General features: G+C 43.4%; 1 protein-coding gene and 1 pseudogene across 1 annotated transcript; both read left to right on the top strand.

Annotated features, from left to right (window-relative positions):
- The first annotated feature begins 7,314 nt into the window (after positions 1–7,314).
- On the top strand, positions 7,315–8,074 carry LOC120020512 (annotated as a pseudogene).
- Positions 8,075–21,398: 13,324 nt separating this feature from the next.
- LOC120024616 (transcription factor HES-5-like) lies at positions 21,399–22,008 on the top strand. Its single transcript, XM_038968915.1, has 2 exons — positions 21,399–21,461; positions 21,577–22,008. The coding sequence occupies exons 1-2, from the start codon at positions 21,399–21,401 to the stop codon at positions 22,006–22,008; spliced, it is 495 nt and encodes a 164-aa protein (XP_038824843.1).
- The last annotated feature ends 1,840 nt before the right edge of the window (positions 22,009–23,848 follow it).

The raw sequence follows: 23,848 nt of genomic DNA, 5'->3' as shown, positions 1-23,848 counted from the left end.
ACATAATCAACGTATTCAACACATATTTCACAAAACATAAAGGTTATTATGATGTCAATTATATAATACCATCACACAACAAAAATCTAATTTTCATGGACAATTGTCTTAGAATAATATAATAATAATATATGCCATTTAGCAGTACAACTTCTTGAGTACAACTGAAATTAACAATCTCAATCACAGCAAGACTTTAAAAAACTCCTGAATAAGGAGATAGAGAATATATCTTCCTATTGTCATTACTGTCCATGACAAATATGACATTAAAATAGACCAACATGGTCCATTGTGTTTGTCTCAGAGTGGAACTCCACTCTGTAAGACTCTACCAGGGCCTCCAGAGGGCGATGTTAACTGGACTCTTCTCTTTACTGATGTTGTGCTAGGTTGGGGAGCTCAATTTAGGTTGGTCACTCTCCCTCCAGTTCTTATCAGAGGATGACTTCAGGCTCTGGAAGTGGCTCAGCAGTCTTCTCTATGATCCTCCATTCGCTAGCTCAAAGTCAGCACAAGAACTGTTCGTCGGGCTAGGTCCAGCCAGCCGGCCAGATAGATAGGTCCTGCCAGTCGGTCGGCCAGCCTGAGCGCTACAGTGCATTCGGAAAGTTTTCAGACCTAGCTATCTGGCCGACCGGCCCTGGATGTAGGTATTTAGCTTGCCGGTCGGACCGGCCTATCTACAAATAATGTCAGAATCAGACCCATAGCTCGAACATAAATATGTGTTTTCAGATTTTTTAAGGTTTAAACAGAAGGCGCTATGAATTTCAGCCCGGCTCTGACATATGCGATGGCCTTTAAACGAGTTGGACAAAGTCAAGTTGGTGTCAGTATCAGTTTGGTGTCATTATGATCACAGTGGTTTACAGGTTATTGTCTAACTATGCTTCCGTGCATGCGATTTGCGAAAATGATTTTTGCCACACATGCAGGGCCACTGATACTCCTCCAGATATCAATATGATGAGAGTACACGGTCCATTTCATATCATAACAGGGAAGTGTGAACTTGCAATATATCATATGGCCAATGCCAATGTACCACATTGCAATTGGACAGCCATCAAGTCAGCCATCTCATTGCTTAAAATTATCATAAACAGTCAAAGGACAGCACATTTGAATGGTATTTGTACAGTACAGTTTCCCAATTGTGGACTTTATTAGTCTATGCCCTTTAACTGCATGTTCAATTTGTGATGGCAAATGCCCATTGTAATATATGGACAGTGTACATTAGACATGATATATTGCCAAAATTTGCATTATGAAATGTTGGCACTGACAATATATAATTTGTCTAATGTACACTGTCTGTATCCAATATATTTAAGAAGTGATTTACCATCATATTTCCCTCATCAATCTACACACAATACCAAGAGTGTGCAAAGCTGTCATCAAGGCAAAGGGTGCCTACTTTGAAGAATCTCAAATCTCAAATATATTTTGATTTGTTTAACACTTTTTTTGGTTACTACATGATTCCATATGTGTTATTACATAGTGTTGATGTCTTCACTATTATTCTACAATGTAGAAAATAGTAAAATAAAGAAAAACCCTTGAACTAGTAGGTGTGTCCAAACTTTTGACTGGTACTGCATGTTCCATCAACATTCATCTCTAGTAAAAAGCTTTGTGTGTAACGATGTGCGCTAAGAGTCGCGAAGCAAGTTCAGGGAGTGAGTGTTTTAATAAATTATTGAAACATAATACAAACAAGATACACGAACAACACACAGACAGGAAACGGGGAAGGAACCAAAGGGAGTGACATATATAGGGCAGGTAATCAAGGAAGTGATGGAGTCCAGGTGAGTGATGACGCGCAGGTGCGTGTAACGATGGTGACAGGTGTGCGCTATAACGAGCAGCCTGGTGACTTAGAGGCTGGAGAGGGAGCACACATGACATTGTGTTAGTCTATTTCTTAATTGATAAATATTGTACTCATGAGTTTTATTCCCAAGGGCTTGTTGGGAGCTGCTTGTGTAGAGATCAATAAGCATTTAACAAGGCACACTTTTGTTTATTTGAAGCTCTCTCAATGTGAAAAGTGTGGGAAAGCTTTGGAGAGCAGTCACAATAAAGTGTCATTAGCATCATCAGTCCCACCAGAACTTTTGAGTCTCAGTGGAGGAATAGGCATACTTCAGGAAGTGATTAAAGCAACAGTTTACAAGCCTGAAAACTGAACGCCAAGATGGCGTAGCAGTCGGACGTCTGTTTGTCTTGTCCCGTCCCATGTATATATATTTTTCTTCTTATATATTTTCGTATATATTTTTTATATTTTTTTTTATCTCAATTTCCATCAACGGACTGAACATACTCTCGTGCAACCTGCCTCACCCAATCTGGAACGAATCTGCTATTTTTTACACTTTAGAACCGGAACCCCCATCAGAAGCTAGCCAGCTAACGAGCTACTAGCTAATAGTCAGTTAGCCACTGCTAGCGGTCATCACCGTTAAGTCGGACATCAGCCAGCCTCAGCCCCGGTCAATTCCTGCCAGTCTGCCCAGCGCGATATCAACCCAGAGCATATTGGACTGCTTTTCTCTACCACATCTCCGGATTCCTACCGCAAGCTCCAAACCTTTACACCGGATCATTGCAGCTAGCTAGCTGCTATCCGAGTGGCTACTCCTGGCTAACGTCTCTGTCCCGAAGCTAGCACCAGTTAGCCTGGAGCTAGCTTCGAGCTAGGCCCATCTCCCAGCCGGGAGGTCCATCAGCCAATTCTTGGGCTACAATACCTATTTTGCCAATTGGCCTGGACCCTTTTACTGCCGACACGGAGCCCCGCCGATCCATCACGACTGGTCTGCCGACGTAACCGTCCGAGGCGATTTCAACAGGCTCTTCCGTTGTGACTTCCCCCAAAGGCCCATCTGCTAGCCTGCTAGCCCCGGCCCGCTAGCTATCTGAATCGCCGTGTCTCCAGCTCGCCTAGCTACTCACTGGACCCTATGATCACTCGACTACACATGCCTCTTCCCTAATGTCGATATGCCTTGTTTACTGCTGTTTTGGTTAGTGATTATTGTCTTATTTCACTGTACAGCCTCCAGCCCTGCTCAATATGCCTTAGCTAGCCCTTTTGTTCCACCCCCAACACATGCAGTGACCTGGCTTAAATGGTGCCTCTAGAGACAAAACCTCTCGCATCGTCACTCAATGCCTAGGTTTACCTCCACTGTATTCACATCCTACCATACCCTTGTCTGTACATTATGCCTTGAATCTATTCTTCCTCGCCCAGAAATCTGCTCATTTCACTCTCTGTTCCAAACGCACAATATGACCAATTCTTATAGCCTTTAGCCGTATCCTTATCCTACTGCTCCTCTGGTGATGTACAGGTTAACCCAGGCCCTGCAGCCCCTAGCTCCACTCCCATTCCCCAGGCGCTCTCATTTGTTGACTTCTGTAACCGTAAAAGCCTTGGTTTCATGCATGTTAACATTAGAAGCCTTCTCCCTAAGTTTGTTTTATTAACTGCTTTAGCACACTCCGCCAACCCGGATATCCTAACCGTGTCTGAATCCTGGCTTAGGAAGGCCACCAAAAAATCCTGAAATTTCCATCCCTTACTATAACATTTTCCGACAAGATAGAACTGCCAAAGGGGGCGGAGTTGCAATCTACTGCAGAGATTGACAGAACTCTGCAGGCATACTATCCAGGTCTGTGCCCAAACAATTTGAACTTCTACTTCTACTAAAAATTCACCTTTCCAGAAACAAGTCTCTCACCACTGCCGCTTGTTATAGACCCCCTTCAGCCCCCAGCTGTGCCCTGGACACCATATGTGAATTGATCGCCCCCCATCTATCTTCAGAGTTCGTACTGTTAGGTGACCTAAACTGGGACATGCTTAACACCCCGGCCGTCCTACAATCTAAGATAGATGCCCTCAATCTCACACAAATTATCAAGGAACCTACCAGGTACAACCCTAAATCCGTAACCATGGGCACCCTCTTAGATATCATCCTGACCAACTTGCCCTCTAAATACACCTCTGCTGTCTTCAACCAGGATCTCAGCGATCATTGCCTCATTGCCTTTGTGCGTAATGGGTCCGCGGTCAAATGACCACCCCTCATCACTGTCAAACGCTCCCTGAAACACTTCAGCGAGCAGGCCTGGCCCGGGTATCCTGGAAGGATATTGTCCTCATCCCGTCAGTAGAGGATGCCTGGTTGCTCTTTAAAAGTGCTTTCCTCACCATCTTAAATATCAAATCAAATCAAAGTTTATTTGTTACGTGCGCCGAATACAAGAGGTAGACCTTACAGTGAAATGCTTACAGGCTCTAACCAATAGTGCAAAAAAGGTGTTAGGTGAACAATAGGTAAGTAAAGAAATAAAACAACAGTAAAAAGACAGACTATATACAGTAAGACAGGCTATATCCAGCAAGCATGCCCCATTCAAAAAATGTAGAACTAAGAACAGATATAGCCCCAGACTTGACTGCCCTTGACCAGCACAAAAACATCCTGTGGTGTTCTGCATTAGCATCGATTAGCCCCCGCGATTTGCAACTTTTCAGGGAACTGAAAAGTCAGGAACCAATATACTCAGTCAGTTAGGAAAGCTAAGGCTAGCTTTTTCAAACAGAAATTTGCATTCTGTAGCACCAACTCCAAAAAGTTTTGGGACACTGTAAAGTCCATGGAGAATAAGAGCACCTCCTCCCAGCTGCCCACTGCACTGAGGATAGGAAACATTGTCACCACCGATAAATCTACGATAATCGATAATTTCAATAAGAATTTTTCTACGGCTGGCCATGCTTTCCACCTGGCTACCCCTTCCCCGGCCAACATCTCAGCACCCCTGCAGCAACTTGCCCAAGCCCCCTTCTCCTTCACCCAAATCCAGACAGCTGATGTTCTGAAAGAGCTGCAAATCTGGATCCCTACAAATCAGCTGGCCTAGACAATCTGGACCCTCTCTTTCTAAAATGATCCGCTGAAATTGTTGCAACCCCTATTACCAGCCTATTCAACCTCTCTTTCGTATCGTCTGAGATCGCCAAAGATTGAAAAGCTACCGCGGTCATCCCCCTCTTCAAAGGGGGTGACACTCTAGACCCAAACTGTTATAGACCTACGTATGTATATCCATCCTACCCTACCTTTCTAAAATCTTTGAAAGCCAAGTTAACAAACAGATCACAGACCATTTCGAATCCCACCGTACCTTCTCCACTATGCAATCTGGTTTCCGAGCTGGTCATGGGTGCACCTCAGCCACGCTGAAGGTCCTAAACGATATCATAACCGCCATCGATAAAAGACAGTACTGTGCAGCCATCTTCATCGACCTGGCCAAGGCTTTTGACTCTGTCAATCACCGTATTCTTATCGGCCTTGGTTTCTCAAATGACTGCCTCGCCTGGTTCACCAACTACTTCTCAGATAGAGGTCAGTGTGAAAATCGGAGGGCTTGTTGTCCGGACCTCTGGCAGTCTCTATGGGGGTGCCACAGGGTTCAAATCTCGGGCCAACTCTTTTCTCTGTATATATCAATGATGTCGCTCTTGCTGCTGGTGATTCTCTGATCCACCTCTACGCAGATGACACCATTCTGTATACATCTGGCCCTTCTTTGGACACTGTGCTAACAAACCTCCAAACTAGCTTCAAATCCATACACCAATCCTTCCGAGGCCTACAATTGCTTTTAAATGCAAGTAAAACTAAGTGCATGCTCTTCAACCGATTGCTGCCCGCACCATCCCACCCGACTAGCATCACTACTCTGGACGGTTCTGACTTAGAATATGTGGACAACTACAAATACCTAGGTATCTGGTTAGACTGTAAACTCTCCTTCCAGACTCACATTAAGCATCTCCAATCCAAAATTAAATCTAGAATCGGCTTCCTATTTCGCAACAAAGCATCCTTCACTCATGCTGCTACATACCCTCGTAAAACTCACTATCCTATCGATCCTTGACTTCGGCGATGTCATTTACAAAATAGCCTCCAACACTCTACTCAGCAAACTGGATGTAGTCTATCACAGTGCCATCTGTTTTGTCACCAAAGCCACACATACTACCCACCACTGCGACCTGTATGCTCTTGTTGGCTGGCCCTCACTACATATTCGTGGCCAAACTGGCTCCAGGTCATCTATAAGTCTATGCTAAGTAAAGCCCCACCTTATCTCAGCTCACTGGTCACCATAGCGACATCCACCCGTAGCACGCGCTCCAGCAGGTATATTTCACTGGTCACCCCCAAAGCCAACACTTCCTTTTGCCGCCTTTCCATCCAGTTTTGCCAAAATCACTGAAGCTGGAGTCTTATATCTCCCTCTCTAACTTTAAGAATCAGCTGTCAGAGCAGCTTACCGATTACTGTACCTGTACACAGACAATCTGTAAATAGCACACCCGACTACCTCATCCCCATATTGTTACTTATCCTCTTGCTCTTTTGCACTCCAGTATCTCTACTTGCACATCATCATCTGCACATCTATCACTCCAGTGTAATGCTAAATTGTAAATATTTCACCTCCATGGCCTATTTATTGCCTTACCTCCCTACTCTTCTACATTTGCACACACTGTGCATAGATTTTTCTATTGTGCTATTGACTGTACGTTTGTTTATGTGTAACTCTGTTGTTGTTTTTGGCGCACTGTTTGCTTTATCTTGGCCAGGTCGCAGTTGTCCTCAACTGGCCTACCTGATTAAATAAAGGTGAAATAAATAAAAATAAAGTTGCACTGAAACTGCATTGTTGGTTAGGGGCTCGTAAGTAAGCGTTTCACTGTAAGGTCTACACCTGTTGTATTCGGAGCATGTGACAAATAAAATTTGATTTTATTTGATTTGAAGTTGTGTTTTGGACATGATAGATATATTTATAAAGCAGTAAAATTATTGAAAAAGAAAATGAATATTCTCTGAATCATCTGAACAGCTAGACATCTAAAATATTTTAAAGTTTTGGCAGTTATAAAAGGAGGAAATCAAGAAATTGGTTATATTGAGTTATTAAATTCGACTAATTAGGCAATACGAGCAAAATTATTAGGGAAAAAAAATATTAGGAAACACTGTTTTATTGGAAAGTATTTGAGTCATTCTCACATGTGTAAATTGTGATGATGAGTGTGTGCTCTGTCAATGTCATTGATCCCAACATCAGGCAGCAGATCTGGGAGTCACCACTTTCCCAGATTCACACAGCACTCTGTGAGTCACTCTCCATCACCCTCCACCTGTTCCCCTGAGATGTGACCATTGTCCCCCAGTAATAAGAACACTGAGCATGTGGCAGCTCCACATTCCTCATTGTCCTCCCAAGCTCACCCATTGGCTACAGACTGTGAGATTCTCCTACAAGCCCAAGACACACACATTCATATGCAGATTTGGGACTATATATAGGAGAGATGAAACCAGTAGAAATCAGATTATCTCTACACAAAGACCTCTACAGCACAGACATCCAGCCACGACACCTTAAATCACATCAGCAATGATCTACTCTAAGGAGCACCTGACTCTGACCAACAAGGTAAAGTGAGATTCAAATTCAAGGAAGTTAAGTTCATTAGACAGATTTTTTATGTGTTTCATTAATGTTATATATCAGAATAAGGTTATTAATGATCCTCCTCTTCTTGCAGCTAAGAAAGCCAGTGCTGAAAGATCGTAACAACAGCAGCATTGAGCAGCTCAAGTCTTCTGTGTTTCCAGAGATCCTCAACCAGCAGCCTGACTCCAAGCTGGAGAAAGCTGACATCCTGGAGATGCCAGTTTGCTTTCTAAGAGGACAGCAACAGTATCAACCAGTGAGTTCCTCCTCCTGCTCAGCACCTGTCAATCAGGGTTACTCCAGCTGTGTCCAAGATATTGTCCACTTCCTGTCCAAGGATGAGGTGACGACAGAGTCCCAGAGAAGACTGCTGAGCCACTTCCAGAGCATGCAGCCATCCTCTGATAAGAACCGCAGGGAGAGTGACCTGCCTCAGCTCAGCTCAGCTCCCCAACCCAGCACAGCATCAGCAAAGACAAGAGTCCAGTGAACAGCGCCCTCTGGAGGTCTTGGTAGAGTTCTACAGACTTAAAAGCTCCACTCAGACAAACACAATGGACCATGTTGGTCTAACATTAATGGACAGTAATGATAATAGGAAGAGACAGTCTTCTCCTTCTGCAGAAAATGTCAAAGTTTTAATTTGATTGTGTTAATAATTTTTTCATGAATATGTGAAAAGCCTTCCTAATGAAAGTTCATATTGATATCATCACTTTTCATTTAACATGAGTATTATGTAAAGTTATTTTTACTTTGTAAGAAAATTCCTATATTGTTGACTGTTCATTATAATCTATTTATTACCCACATTGGGTGAGATAGCAAAGAATGTTTAAATTATTTAATTGTGCAACACTATCCTTCTGTTAATGAATTTCAGAAAATATATTCTTGTTGATGACTTAAAAAACTTTAATTGATTTGCTTGATATCCAAGCCTGGTTTTTGTGATGAACTACCAATTTGTGTTGGTTTGTATTACAATTTTTTAATTCTCGTATATTGAGATATCTAACATATGTCTGCTTTGTTTTTAAAGCTGCATTTGTCTATGTAATGTAACCCACACTCTATGATGAGTGCCTGTGTGACTTGAAGCTGTTTTCTCGCAATTGTAGTGATGCTTAATCACGAAGTTTAAGTTCTTAACAATTAAGAAACGTATTCTCTATATGAAAATAAAAACAATCTTGAAATGTGGCTGATTGTTTGTGGTTTATTAAAATCCTATACTTTGTGTTAGAGTCTGAGTAATGGTCATTTGACACCCTAAAGTCTTAGATCCTAGGAAATAAAGATTCAATGGTTTATGTCATGAATGTAAGATTGTCCAATATGTATTTCATATTCTATGTGAATGAATTTAGATGAGCGTTTAGAGGTATGAGACATGTATCACTAATACCTCTGAAATTATTATCAATTTATGATGATACATTTTTACAATCAAATACAGTAAAGGCACCTGCATACTAGGTAGGTTCAGTTTGCTCCTACCAGAACTCAGCTAGGCTAAGCGAACATTTGTGGCTCACACTCTCTTAAAATACCTTTGTTTGAACAACGAGAAAAAAGCGGCAATATTACTCTTTGTCTCTCTTGAGATGCCGAAGCAATCACTATACTTTTCCTCAAAATAGTCCAAATTAATTTAAGACAAATCAGGAAATCTGTAATTAATTTTGACGTTTTTGCCAATGTCTTAGTCGCGCAATTTTACATTTTAACTAAGATGTTTGGTGCAGTACTTCTGAAATGAAAAAATGTGCATGACACCTAGTCACCTCTCAAGTGAAAATATGCATGAAAACTAGTTGTCTATAGTTGAATGACAACAAACACTATTAAAGAATTCAGGCCACAGTCCGGCTCCTACTAGAAGGACTGTTGACCAATCACTGACGAAGGGGCGTAGACTTCGGCTACCGAACTTTGACTTGCTTCAACAGGCTTAATGCCGTGTTGACGTGCTAGTCGCAACTACAAAACGCGGAAATGTATGACTCGCTAATAGGTTGTAGCATAGCCGCGGGAAGTAGTTTGGGGGGGGGGCTGGACTAATCTTTTTGCCATATATCAGTACACTAATACAGGACTATTAAAGGCCCAGTGCACTACTTTTGTAAAAATCAATGTTTAAAAAAAATTAATATACATATATTTTTATTCTGAATTTACTGGGGAATTTTTCAGCACCCCTACTTCCCGTGGCTATGGGTTATAGTTAAACACGTGCCGCGTTCGACCAGTTAGCAAGTCGTACGAGTTTCATAGTTCCTACTAGCAAGTGAACGACAGCATTAGTGTGACAGAGCATTTGTCTACGTTGGTGGTTGTCCGCAAGCACAGAAGAGTGACTTTAGTTTACAGAAGAAGGAGACACTCATATTACTGAAACTCATACTACTTTCCTACGCAACATTTTTCCTACTTTTTATACTGAGCATGCTTTACACATTTTATATTGAAAAATCTGTTCTGCATTGTTCCATAGATTACAGGTGTTCTGTATCTTGAGTTGGCTAATATGTTGATGCTAGGTAGATTTTTGGGGTGTCTTGTAAAAATAAAGCTTCTTGATAACCTCGTTTTATCATAGTCAGGTGGGCAGACAGACACAGAGTAGCCTTCTTTGTCTGGGATTGGACTCAACTGCATAGCTAATGGTATGAATAATAAGACACACTTATATTGTTCTTCCATTGAAAGCAAATCAGTGAATGGAGAAAGTGTGGGAAACCCAGGAAAACACACTCACAGAGCCTCTTTGGGACAATAGACTCAGACCCCTACCTACTGGTGTCAAGGGATAGGGAGAGGAATTTTGTTCACATAATTTCCCAAACCAAAGACATTAATAAAAAGAGTCTGGCAAAAATAACTACATGTCATAGTCTTATTTTTAAATATAGCCTTTTGTTAAAGTTCTTATTCTAATAAAAACATCAATAATAATTTGCCATATGGGAAACAGGATTTTGAATGAAACTTGTTTATTCTTGTATAGTCTACCAAGAGTATTTCCAAATCATCAATTAGTCCAAATATTTATATTACCACCTCCTTGATTGAAAAACAAACTTTACCACTAAGGGATTGATGGGCAATGAATTAGCATTTAACAATGCACACTCTATTGTTTCATGGAATCTCTCTCAATGGGCAGAGTGTGGGAAAGCTCTGGAGAGCAGAGTCACAGTTCAGTGTCATTAGTATCATCATCATCAGTCCACCAGCACCTGACTGTCTGGGGAACACTCAGAGACAGTGAGGAATAGGCACACTTATAGAGGGGAATTAAAAAATAATTTATGTTTTTGGAACTATCCTAATGGAAGAAAATCTAATATATAATATAATCTAATTCTTTTAAGTCCTAATTTGTAATGACATGACATTTTTACTTTAATAAAACCTAGCTATTCCCTAGGAGAAAAACATCTATATCATCTTAAATGCCATTTAGAAAACAGAAAGAATTGCAGACATTGACTTGGACTAACTTGGATGCAGAAAGATAAAGACGTTTATATATATATACAGTTGAAGTCAGAAGTTTACATACACTTAGGTTGGAGTCATTAAAACTCATTTTTCAACCACTCCACAACTTTCTTGTTGACAAACTATAGTTTGGCAAGTCGGTTTGGACATCTACTTTGTGCACGACACAAGTAATTTTTTCAACAATTGTTTACAGACAGATTATTTCACTGATAATTCACTGTATTACAATTCCAGTCGGTCAGAAGTTTACATACACTAAGTTGACTGTGCCTTTAAACAGCTTGGAAAATTCCAGAAAATTATGTCATGGCTTTAGAAGTGTCTGCTAGGCTAATTGACATCATTTGAGTCAATTGGAGGTGTACCTGTGGATGTATTTCAAGGCCTAACTTCAAACTCAGTGCCACTTTGCTTGACATCTAGGTAAAATCAAAAGAAATCAGCCAAGACCTCAGAAAAAAAATTGCAGACCCCCACAAGTCTAGTTCATCCTTGGGAGGAATTTCCAAACACCTGAAGGCACCACGTTCATCTGTACAAACAATTGTACGCAAGTATAAACACCATCGGACCACGCAGCTGTCGTACCGCTCAGGAATGAGACGCGTTCTATCTCCTAGAGATGAACGTACTTCAGTGCGAAAAGTGCAAATCAATCCCAGAACAACAGCAAAAGACCTTGTGAAGATTGTGGAGGAAAACAGGTACAAAAGTATCAATATCCACAGTAAAACGAGTCCTATATTGACATAACCTGAAAGGCCGCTCAGCAAGGAAGAAGCCACTGCTCCAAAACCGCCATAAAAAAGCCAGACTATGGTTTGCAACTGCACATGGGGACAAAGATCGTACTTTTTGGAGAAATGTCCTCTGGTCTGATGAAACAAAAATAGAACTGTTTGGCCATACTGACCATCATTATGTTTGGAGGAAAAAGGGGGATGCTTGCAAGCTGAAGAACACCATCCCAACCGTGAAGAACGGGGATGGCAACATCATGTTGTGGGGGGGTGCTTTGCTGCAGGAGGGACTGGTGCACTTCACAAAATAGATGACATCATGAGGATGGAAAGTTATGTGGATATATTGAAGCAACATCTCAAGACATCAGTCAGGAAGTTAAAGCTTGGTCGCAAATGGGTCTTCCAAATGGACAATGACCCCAAGCATACTTCCAAAGTTGTGGCAAAATGGCTTAAGGACAACAGAGTCAAGGTATTGGAGTGGCCATCACAAAGCCCTGACCTCAATCCTATAGAAGATTTGTGGGCAAAACTGAAAAAGCGTGTGTGAGCAAAAAGGCCTACAAACCTGACTCAGTTACTGTCACGAATCCCGCTTCCTGAGTCTGGGTTTGCCTGTGTGTCTGTCCTGGAGTGTGTTTCAGGTGTCCTGGAACGCACCCTGTCTGGTTGCCAGGCGAATTAGCTCATTGGGAGATTGATTTCACCCGCACCTGTTTCCCGTCAGTAATCTGCACACCTGTCCTGATCATCATCTCTACCCTTCAAAAGCTCTGACCTGACTTCCATTCCCTGCCGGATCGTTAGCCATGAACAGTATGTTGTGCCTGAGTACCAGACTCCAGTTGGATAGAATTTGTTTTGTTGTTTTCATTTACGTATTGCTTGCCTTGAACTTACCTCCGTTTGTTTTGTCTTCAGTTACTCACCTGGATCATTCACTCCATTCCCGCCTGGTTGACAGAGGATTCTGCTACTACATTGGATTCACCTATTTCCTCTCATCTACTCACCACCGCTGCCCGTTACGCCATCTGGATATATCTACCTTTTCACATTTCACTGTAAATAAATACTCACCTTCTTCCTACGCTCCTTGTCCTGGTCTGCTTCTGGGTTCGATCTTGAAAGATCGTGACAGAACGATCCGGCCAGTAATGAACCCAGCGGACCTGGACTCCGTTTGCCATGCCATTACCCTGCAGGAGAAGAAATTGGGACAACACAATACGGCGCTACAGGAGATAGCGAGTTCGATCCAGAATTTATCTGCTAGCTTGACACAAGTCCAGGATCAGCTCAGTTTGCAGGTGATTCATTCACTACCGGTTTCACTCATCTCACCTGCCGTGTCTGAAGCGGTTCCATTTCGTGAACCCAAGGTACCGACGCCTGATAAATATGAAGGGGATTTGGGAAAATGCCGTTCGTTTCTTATGCAGTGTGGGTTAGTGTTTGATCTACAGCCCCATTCTTACGCCACTGACAAGGCTAGGATAGCCTTTGTTATTGAACTGTTGCGTGGAAGAGCTCTGGAATGGGCTTCAGCCGTTTGGGAACGACAGGGAACCTGCACGGCTTCATATCAGGAGTTCACGGGAGAGATGAGGAAGCTTTTTGATCATCCAGTCCGAGGTAAGGACGCAGCTAAACGTTTGTTCTCTCTTCGCCAAGGAGATCGCAGTGTGGCAGATTTTATGATTGAGTTCAGGACATTGGCTGTGGAGAGTGGTTGGAATGAGGAGTCACTACAAGCGGTTTTTTACAAGGGGTTGTCAGATGAACTTAAGGATGAGCTGATTTCTTATCCAGAGCCTAGTGACTTAGACAGCTTGGTCGCTTTATCTATTCGGGTTGATAATAGAGTCCGAGAGAGAAGGAGGGAGAAGCAGTGGGGTCTATCCAATCAATCTGTAACTCGGTTACCATTCGGTTCAGGAGGTGAACCAGGACGTATTGATCGTTATTCTCCACAAGGGATTAGTGGAGGAGTCTTGCCACCAGATTCTGAACCAATGCAAGTGGGGCGACACGGGCTAACTAAGGAGGAGCGCCAAAGTAGACGTGAGACCAATAGCTCTTTCTACTGTGGTAGATCGGGACATTACAACTCCGCTTGTCCACAGCGCCCGTTAAACTGCCCGGCTCGCTAAATTTGGGAGGAATTTTAGCGAGCCAGTTTCAATCTCTCAAGGATCTTGTCAGACCCCGTTTTCCTGCGACCCTTATGAATAAGGATCAGAGTTTTGACCTGAACGCTTTTATCGATTCAGGTGCCGATGGCAACTTTATGGATGCCGACTTGGTGGAACAGCTGGGGCTTTCCAAGGAGCAATTGCCGGAAGCCATTGAAGCAACCACTCTGAACGGCAGTAGTCTGGCACGGATCACTATGAGGACTGAACCGGTTAAGATGTTGGTGTCGGGAAATCATTCAGAGTTTATCTCTTTCTTCATTTTGTCCTCGCCCCATGTTCCTCTGGTTCTTGGTTACCCCTGGCTGAAGGAACACAATCCCTCGTTTGATTGGGTGACAGGGAAGGTAACTAGTTGGAGCATTGAGTGTCATGCTAACTGCCTTAGGACTGCCTGTTCTCCTGCTGTTTCCAGTCAGGTCAGTGACTCTGCTCCTCCTGATTTGTCCCTGGTTCCAGAAACATATCACGAGTTGGGTGAGGTATTCAGTAAACAGAAGGCTCTGTCTCTTCCTCCCCACCGACCTTATGATTGTGCGATTAATCTGTTTCCTGGATCTGCCTTTCCCAAGGGACGGTTATACAGTATCTCTCGACCGGAACGTGAGGCCTTGGAGACCTACATCAAGGAGTCTCTAGCTACAGGTCTCATTCGGCCATCGTCATCACCTTTGGGAGCAGGATTTTTTTTTGTGAGCAAGAAGGATGGTTCTCTTCGACCGTGTATTGATTATCGGGGTTTGAATGAGATTACGGTTAAGAACAAGTATCCCCTGCCCTTGATGAGCTCGGCTTTCGATTCCTTACAGGGTGCTACGGTTTTTACGAAGCTTGATTTACGTAATGCTTATCATTTGGTTCGGATCAAGGAGGGGGACGAGTGGTTGACTGGGTTCAATACTCCGATGGGACATTTTGAGTACCAGGTGATGCCGTTTGGACTGACCAACGCTCCGGCGGTGTTCCAAAGTATGGTGAATGACGTTTTGAGAGATATGATTGGGATTTTTGTGTTCGTTTACCTGGATGATATCCTCATCTTCTCAAAGGAGCTTTCTAGCCACGTTCTGCATGTCAAGCAGGTCCTGCAGCGGTTATTGGAGAACCGTCTGTTCGTGAAGGCGGAGAAGTGTGATTTTCACGCCCATACAACGTCCTTCCTCGGGTACATCATATCCAGGGGAGAGATCAAGATGGACCAAGAGAAGGTTCGGGCGGTTCGGGATTGGGTCCAGCCCGGTACAAGATTGCAGCTCCAGAGATTCCTGGGGTTTGCGAATTTTTATCGGAGGTTTATCCGTGACTACAGCCGGGTGGCTGCACCTTTAACTGCCCTGACGTCTTGCACCAGAAAGTTCTGTTGGACTCCTGAGGCAGACCGAGCATTTCTGGACTTGAAGAGCCGATTCACCAACGCCCCGATTCTCTCTCAACCTGACACTTCCCGTCAGTTCGTTGTGGAAGTGGATGCTTCTGATGTGGGTGTGGGCGCCATCCTGTCCCAGCGTAGCTCCACTGACGGTAAACTCCATCCCTGCGCTTTCTACTCTGGTCGTCTTTCTCCAGCTGAAAGAAACTACGATGTGGGTAACCGGGAGCTTCTCGCTGTGAAGCTTGCCTTGGAGGAGTGGCGGCACTGGTTGGAGGGAGCGGAGCAACCGTTTGTGGTCTGGACTGACCACAAGAATCTGGCTTACGTACAATCGGCTAAACGTCTCAACGCCCGTCAGGCTAGGTGGGCCTTGTTTTTTGGACGTTTCAATTTTTCCCTGACTTTCCGACCTGGGTCTAAGAACGGGAAGGCGGACGCCCTGTCCCGGATGTTCTCTAAGACGGAGGAGAGTGGGGTCAAGACTGAGACGATTCTTCCCCAGAATGTTGTCGTGGGAGCCGTTACATGGAGGATAGAGGAGGATGTGATGGCGGCCCTTCGGACGCAGCCCGGCCCCGGTAACGGTCCACCCGGTCGGTTGTTCGTACCCGAGTCGGTCCGTTCTGCTGTCCTTCAGTGGTCCCACGCCAGCAAGATAGCTTGTCACCCTGGCGTTGCTCGGACTATGGCACTACTGCGCAGACGTTTTTGGTGGCCTGCCATGGGAGAAGATACCCGGAGGTTTGTTGCCGCATGTCCTGTTTGTGCCCAGAACAAGAGTACCAATCGGCCCAGCTCTGGGCTTCTTCATCCCCTACCTATTCCTCGGCGACCTTGGTCGCATCTGGCCCTGGATTTTGTCACGGGATTGCCCCCTTCTGTTGGGAACACGGTCATTCTGACCATTGTGGACAGATTCAGCAAGTTTGCTCATTTTGTTCCTCTCTCCAAGCTTCCATCGGCTACGGAGACGTCCGAGATCCTGGTCAGGGAGGTTTTCAGGGTTCACGGATTGCCCAGTGACATTGTGTCTGACCGTGGTCCTCAGTTTACCTCTGCTGTCTGGAAATCCTTCTGTTTGGCCATTGGAGCTACAGTCAGTCTCACTTCTGGATTTCACCCACAATCTAATGGTCAAGCGGAGAGAGCCAACCAGAAGATGGAGTCCACGCTGCGTTGTCTTGTCTCCTCTGATCCCACCTCTTGGTCATCTCAATTACCCTGGGTTGAGTATGCCCATAATACCCTTCCTTCATCTGCCACTGGGATGTCCCCCTTCCAATGCCTTTACGGATACCAACCTCCTTTGTTTCCTTCTCAGGAGAGGGATCTCTCGGTTCCCTCTGTCCAGACCCATATTCGTCGTTGCCACCGGACCTGGCATCGGGCCAGGAAGGCTCTCCTTAGAGTTTCTGACCGGTATCAGATACAGGCGAACCGTCGCCGTATTCCTGCCCCAGCTTATACGGTTGGAGATAAGGTTTGGTTGGCTACACGGGATCTTCCTCTACGGACGGAGTCAAGGAAGTTGTCACCTAAGTTCATTGGTCCGTTTGTAGTGGAGAGAATCATAAATCCTGTGGTGGTTCGACTCAAGTTGCCTGCAACACTTAGAGTGCATCCCACTTTTCATGTCTCCTGTCTCAAGCCGGTTCACCTCAGTCCTCTGTTGCCTCCTCCTCCTCGTCCTCCTCCTCCTCGGATGATCGGAGGTGGTCCTGTCTACACGGTGCGCCGCATCATGGACTCCAGACGGCGGGGTCGAGGGTACCAGTTTCTAGTGGACTGGGAAGGATATGGTCCAGAGGAGAGGAGTTGGATTCCTCGGCGACAGATTCTGGATGACGACCTGATTCGTGACTTCTACCGCCTCCATCCTGGCGCTCCAGGTAGTCCGCCCGGTGGCGTTCGTCGGAGGGGGGGTACTGTCACGAATCCCGCTTCCTGAGTCTGGGTTTGCCTGTGTGTCTGTCCTGGAGTGTGTTTCAGGTGTCCTGGAACGCACCCTGTCTGGTTGCCGGGCGAATTAGCTCATTGGGAGATTGATTTCACCCGCACCTGTTTCCCGTCAGTAATCTGCACACCTGTCCTGATCATCATCTCTACCCTTCAAAAGCTCTGACCTGACTTCCATTCCCTGCCGGATCGTTAGCCATGAACAGTATGTTGTGCCTGAGTACCAGACTCCAGTTGGATAGAATTTGTTTTGTTGTTTTCATTTACGTATTGCTTGCCTTGAATTTACCTCCGTTTGTTTTGTCTTCAGTTACTCACCTGGATCATTCACTCCATTCCCGCCTGGTTGACAGAGGATTCTGCTACTACATTGGATTCACCTATTTCCTCTCATCTACTCACCACCGCTGCCCGTTACGCCATCTGGATATATCTACCTTTTCACATTTCACTGTAAATAAATACTCACCTTCTTCCTACGCTCCTTGTCCTGGTCTGCTTCTGGGTTCGATCTTGAAAGATCGTGACAGTTACACCAGCTCTGTCAGGAGGAATGGGCCAAAATTCACCCAACTTATTGTGGGAAGCTTGTGGAAGGCTACCCAAAACGTTTCACCCAAGTTAAACAGTTTAAAGGCAATGCTATCAAATACTAATTGAGTGTATATAAACTTCTGACCCACTGGGAATGTGATGAAAGAAATAAAAGCTGAAATAAATCATTCTCTCTATTATTCTGACATTTCACATTCTTAAAATAAAGTGGTGATCCTAACTGACCTAAGACAGGGAATTTTTATTAGGATTAAATGTCAGGAATTGAGAAACTGAGTTTAAATGTATTTGGCTGAGGTGTATATATATACACTGCTCAAAAAAATAAAGGGAACACTTAAACAACACAATGTAACTCCAAGTCAATCACACTTCTGTGAAATCAAACTGTCCACTTAGGAAGCAACACTGATTGACAATAAATTTCACATGCTGTTGTGCAAATGGAATAGACAAAAGGTGGAAATTATAGGCAATTAGCAAGACACCCCCAATAAAGGAGTGGTTCTGCAGGTGGTGACCACAGACCACTTCTCAGTTCCTATGCTTCCTGGCTGATGTTTTGGTCACTTTTGAATGCTGGCGGTGCTTTCACTCTAGTGGTAGCATGAGACGGAGTCTACAACCCACACAAGTGGCTCAGGTAGTGCAGCTCATCCAGGATGGCACATCAATGCGAGCTGTGGCAAGAAGGTTTGCTGTGTCTGTCAGCGTAGTGTCCAGAGCATGGAGGCGCTACCAGGAGACAGGCCAGTACATCAGGAGACGTGGAGGAGGCCGTAGGAGGGCAACAACCCAGCAGCAGGACCGCTACCTCCGCCTTTGTGCAAGGAGGAGCACTGCCAGAGCCCTGCAAAATGACCTCCAGCAGGCCACAAATGTGCATTTTTTTTATATATATATATATATACCTGTACCTATAAGAGAATGTGATGAATCAGCCAGTATAGGAGTTTCCCTCCAGATTCCAGATGGTCTGTGACGTCAGGCTGTGTCTATAGTACAACACAGAGCCAATAGCCATCACTAATGGTCCACTGAGCAGCTTTTGTAGTGCATTGATCACAGCACACTGGACTCACTGTGGGAAACTCAGCTCTCTACTCACACTGACCAGTAGCTCCAAGACAGAGGACACATCTGCTGCATCTGGACTTTCAAAGCTGGAAGTGTATTCCCTCCAATCTGAATAAAAAGGAACATTATTGCAACATAACTTCTCTCAAATAGTTATGAGAAATTATGTTGAAGTCACACCAATATTGATCTATGTGTTGCTCATATTGCTATTTTCTCTGTCTTCTATAAGAATGTATCTCATTACGTGGATTATGTTGACTTCATAATAATTTGGAAAAAATGTAGCATGAACAATTATGAATTCATCTCAAAAGTGTTAAAACTTTTTAGGGATGAAGCAAACAATCTAAAATAATAAATTTGCACAGAATTTTGAAACAGCACTTATTTTATTCAAATAAACAAATCAAGAGGTCACATTCATAATGCAGTCATCAAATATTTTCTTTATTTAACTAGGCAAGTCAGTCAGGAAGAAATTCTTAATTACAATGACAGCCTACCATGGAACAGTAGGTTACCTGCCTTGTTCTGGGGCAGAACAACAGATTTTTACCTTGTCAGCTCGGGGAATCGATTCAGCAACCTTTCAGTTACTGGCCCAATGCTCTAACCACTAGGCTACCTGCCACCCCCCTATTTAAATATGATACGGTAGGCTAGGAATCCTCCAATGAAATGCATTATTGGAGATGATCGTGGACTTCAGGAAACGGCAGAGGGAGCACCCCCCCCCCCCCCCCCCCCCACCCCATCCACATTGATGGGACCGCAGTGGAGAAGGTGGAAAGCTTCAAGTTCCTCGGCGTACACATCACTGACAAACTGAAATGGTCCACCCACATAGACAGTGTGGTGAAGAACTTCTTCAACCTCAGCAGGCTAAAGAAATGTGGCTTAACACCTAAAACCCTCACACATTTTTACAGATGCACAATTGAGAGCATCCTGTCGGGCTGTATCACCACCTGGTATGGCAACTGCATCGCCCACAGCCGCAAAGCTCTCCTGAGGGTGGTGCGGTCTGCCCAACGCATTACCAGGGGAAAACTTCCCGCCCTCCTGGACACCTACAGCACCCGATGCTATAGGAAGGCCTAAAAGATCATCAAGGACATCTGAACCACCCGAGCAACTGCCTGTTCACCCCGCTATCATCCAGACGGCGAGGTCAGTACAGGTGTATCAAAGCTGGGACCGAGAGACTGAAAAACAGCTATTGCATCACCCATCTCATATGTATATACTGCATTATATTCTATACTACACCACTGACTGTTAAAAAGACATCTCCAACACATCAGAGGCTGCTGCCTATAGACATAGATTAGGAATCACTGGCCACTTTAAGGAAATGAAACACTAGACACTTTAATAGTGTCTTTGTATCTTGCATTACTCATCTCATATGTATAAACTGTACTCTATACTATTCTACGGTATCTTAGTCACTTTAATTGTGTGTAAATATTGCATCATGCATCTCATATGTATATACTGTATTCTATACTATGCCACTGTATCTTAGTCCAATGCCACTCTGACATATAAGTATATATTCTTAATCCATTCCTGTCACGGCTGTCGTAAGAAGTGGACCAAAGCGCTTCACAACCGTGAAGCTTAAGGGCAATGTGCCACAAACAAAGTTAACTTCCCACACTGAAAGGAGGGAAAAAGGGCTACCTAAGTATGGTTCCCAATCAGAGACAACGATAGACAGCTGTCCCTGATTGAGAACCATACCCGGCCAAAACATAGAAATACAAAATCATAGAAAACAAAAACATAGAATGCCCACCCCATATCACACCCTGACCAAACCTAATGGAGACATAAAAAGGCTCTCTAAGGTCAGGGCGTGACAATTCCTTACTTAGATGTATGTGTATTTTGGGTATATGTTGTGAAACTGTTAGACATTACTTGTTAGATATTACTGCACTGTCGGAGTTAAAAGCATAAGCATTTCGCTACACCCACAATAACATTTGCTAAACACGTGTATGTGACCAATACATTTGATTTGATTAGAAAGCACTGTACATTTTTATGCAGAATATGTGTGTCAGTCCCAATGTGTACGTTGTGATGATGAGTGTGTGCTCTGTCTGTGTCATTTATCCCAACGTTAAGCAGTAGATCTGGGGTCACCACTTTCCCAGATTCACACAGCGCTCTGTGAGTCACTCTCCATCACCCCCCACATGTTCCCCTGAGACGTGACCATTGTCCACCAGCATTAAGAACCCAAGCACCCCCATTGGCTACAGACTGAGAAACGCCAACAAGCCCAGTACCCACACATTCATATGCAGATTTGGGACTATATATAGGAGAGAAGAAGCCAGTAGAAATCAGATGTTTTCTACACAGAGGCCTTTATAGCACAGAGATCCAGCCATGGCACCTACAATCACTTCAGCTATGATCTACTCTAAGAACCACCTGACTCTGACCAACAAGGTAAACTGAAATTACAATTTGCTTTATGACTTGTTTCTTGAAAATAGTTGTCATCATTTTATCTCACCTGTAATACATTCTAGAATAATTTTATTAAAGACTCTCCTTCTTGCAGCTAAGAAAGCCAGTGGTGGAGAAGTTACGCAGAGATCGTATCAACAGCAGCCTTGAGAAGCTCAAGTCTCTCTTGGGTCCAGAGATCCTCAATCAGCAGCCCGACTCCAAGCTGGAGAAAGCAACCATCCTGGAGATGACAGTTAGCTTCCTGAAACGACAGCAACAGTATCAACCATTGAGCTCCTCCTCCTGCTCAGCACCTGACAATCAGGGTTACTCCAGGTGTGTCCAAGAGATTGTGCACTTCCTGTCCAAGGATGAGGTGAAGACACACTCCCAGAGAAGACTACTGAGCCACTTCCAGAGCCTGCAGCCATCCTCTGATAAGAACAGGAGGGAGAGTGACCTGCTTCAGTTGAGCACCCCAGCCCAGCACAGCATGAGCAAAGAGAAGGGTCCAGTCAACAGGGCCCTATGGAGGCCCTGGTAGAGCCTTACAGACTGGAGCTTCATTCTCATGCAGGACATTTCCCAGTCCTTATTACAGAGGAGTTAATCCACATTTTCTGCATTTGCAGGAGTTTATGTTAATTTGTAATGAAAAGATGCATTGAACAATATCAGTATTTGAATCTTCCTCTCTTGATTACAAGAGGATCAATAGTGTATTCTGTTTTATATTTCATTTTTATGAAGTGAATATACTGTGTATTGTTCCCTGTGGGAAAGTTTTAATAATTTATGAAATAGTGTTCACTGTCTTTCTAGCGGAAAGATTGTGAGTGAACAATGTTCATTCCTATTTGTACTGTTTTGATATCGAAATTGAATATCTTAATGGCAAAACATGCAAACAGTATCAGACGTCATTACATTTATGTAGACACTGTTACCAGAGCGACTTAAACTAGTGATTGCATACATTTTCCTCTTTATACTTGTCCCCCGTGGGAATCGAACCCACAATACTGGCGTTGCAAGCACCGTGCTATACCAACTGAGCTACACGGAACATTATTGCTTTCCCCTGAAAATTATATCATAATTTTAGACAGAATAATACTTCCTCTCGACAGTGAGAGGAGTTAAAACGTGTAGACCTACTGGTTTGTATCGCTATGTGAGTGTATCAGTATTCCTCGTATTCTGAGAAGGTATTGTAAAGATTGAAAACATGTTTTCAAATTGAATGTAAATCTTCAAATCAAGTCGATGCGAATAAAAACAATCATCGAAAACAATTAATGTTTGTTTGATTCATTACACTCCGTTGAAATGTGAAATGTCAAAATGTTTCTAATTAAACTGGTTTCCAGATATAGTACAGTAGCCTACGTATGTCTACCTAAACGGCTTTCATAATTCATAACTAAAAAATCATACCATACCAACTGCCAAAATGTCTCCAAAATGTCTCCAAAAGGCCTATTTATTTTTCTGCAACAACACGTGCACTCATGACATCTATGTAAGTACGTTTCAGTGACTTCTAGGCCTTTTAAATTAAGACGACTTGAGACAAAACAAACTCGGTTTAACTTAATGTGTTCTGCTGCTGAATCTCACCAGTGAGAGACAAACATGACAGATACAACTCAAAAGTTGCCAACTAACTAGGCCTACCTAAGTATTCAAATTGACTGAGTTAAAGAGATTACGAAATTAGGTCGTTTGATGTGCAATTCATTTAAAATTAAAACATTGATAAGAGACTCAAAATAAAATGTCAAAGTTTAAAAAAAACTGCTCCGAGGGGACTTTTTTGTCATTAGTCACGCAGGAAACAAATTCATATGCTGCCTTCTCGTGAGTGATTATTAATTGAACTATGTTTACTTGTCAATTTGCCGGTCATTAATTACTGCTAATGCAATTAATTATTTAATGTAGTATTAGTAATGCAATAATTATTAATTAATTAGTCATTAATGCTAGTTGTTACTATTAATAACTACTGATGGAAATTATGTCACAGTTAGTGCTCAACAAATACAGTAGACTGGTTGCGCCCAAATACGCTTGCTTATCCTACATGTGGTTTCCTGCAGTGCCCTACTTAAAAGTGATGCACATAATACAAGATAATTAAGAGTCCTATTCTCTACCATTCTCTCCTAGTGCACTTCCCCCGATGGATTAAAGGAATTAACTGGTGTAAAAAATATGGAGGACCACCAGTCCCATGCATGTAAATCCATGAGAGCAAGTCAAACCTTTGGGGGAAATGGTAAGACCTTCTTTATGTGAAGTACCATAATGATGCTTTGGACTTTTTTGCAGTGTATACGTTTTCGTGGAAGTACATTCAAATAATCAGAAGATGTACTTCT

This window comes from Salvelinus namaycush, chromosome 2 (assembly GCF_016432855.1).
Source record: "Salvelinus namaycush isolate Seneca chromosome 2, SaNama_1.0, whole genome shotgun sequence".
Classification (NCBI taxonomy): Eukaryota; Metazoa; Chordata; class Actinopteri; order Salmoniformes; family Salmonidae; genus Salvelinus; species Salvelinus namaycush.
The sequence above is the reverse complement of the archived record's forward strand: the minus strand, read 5'-3'. Positions and strand labels throughout refer to the sequence as shown.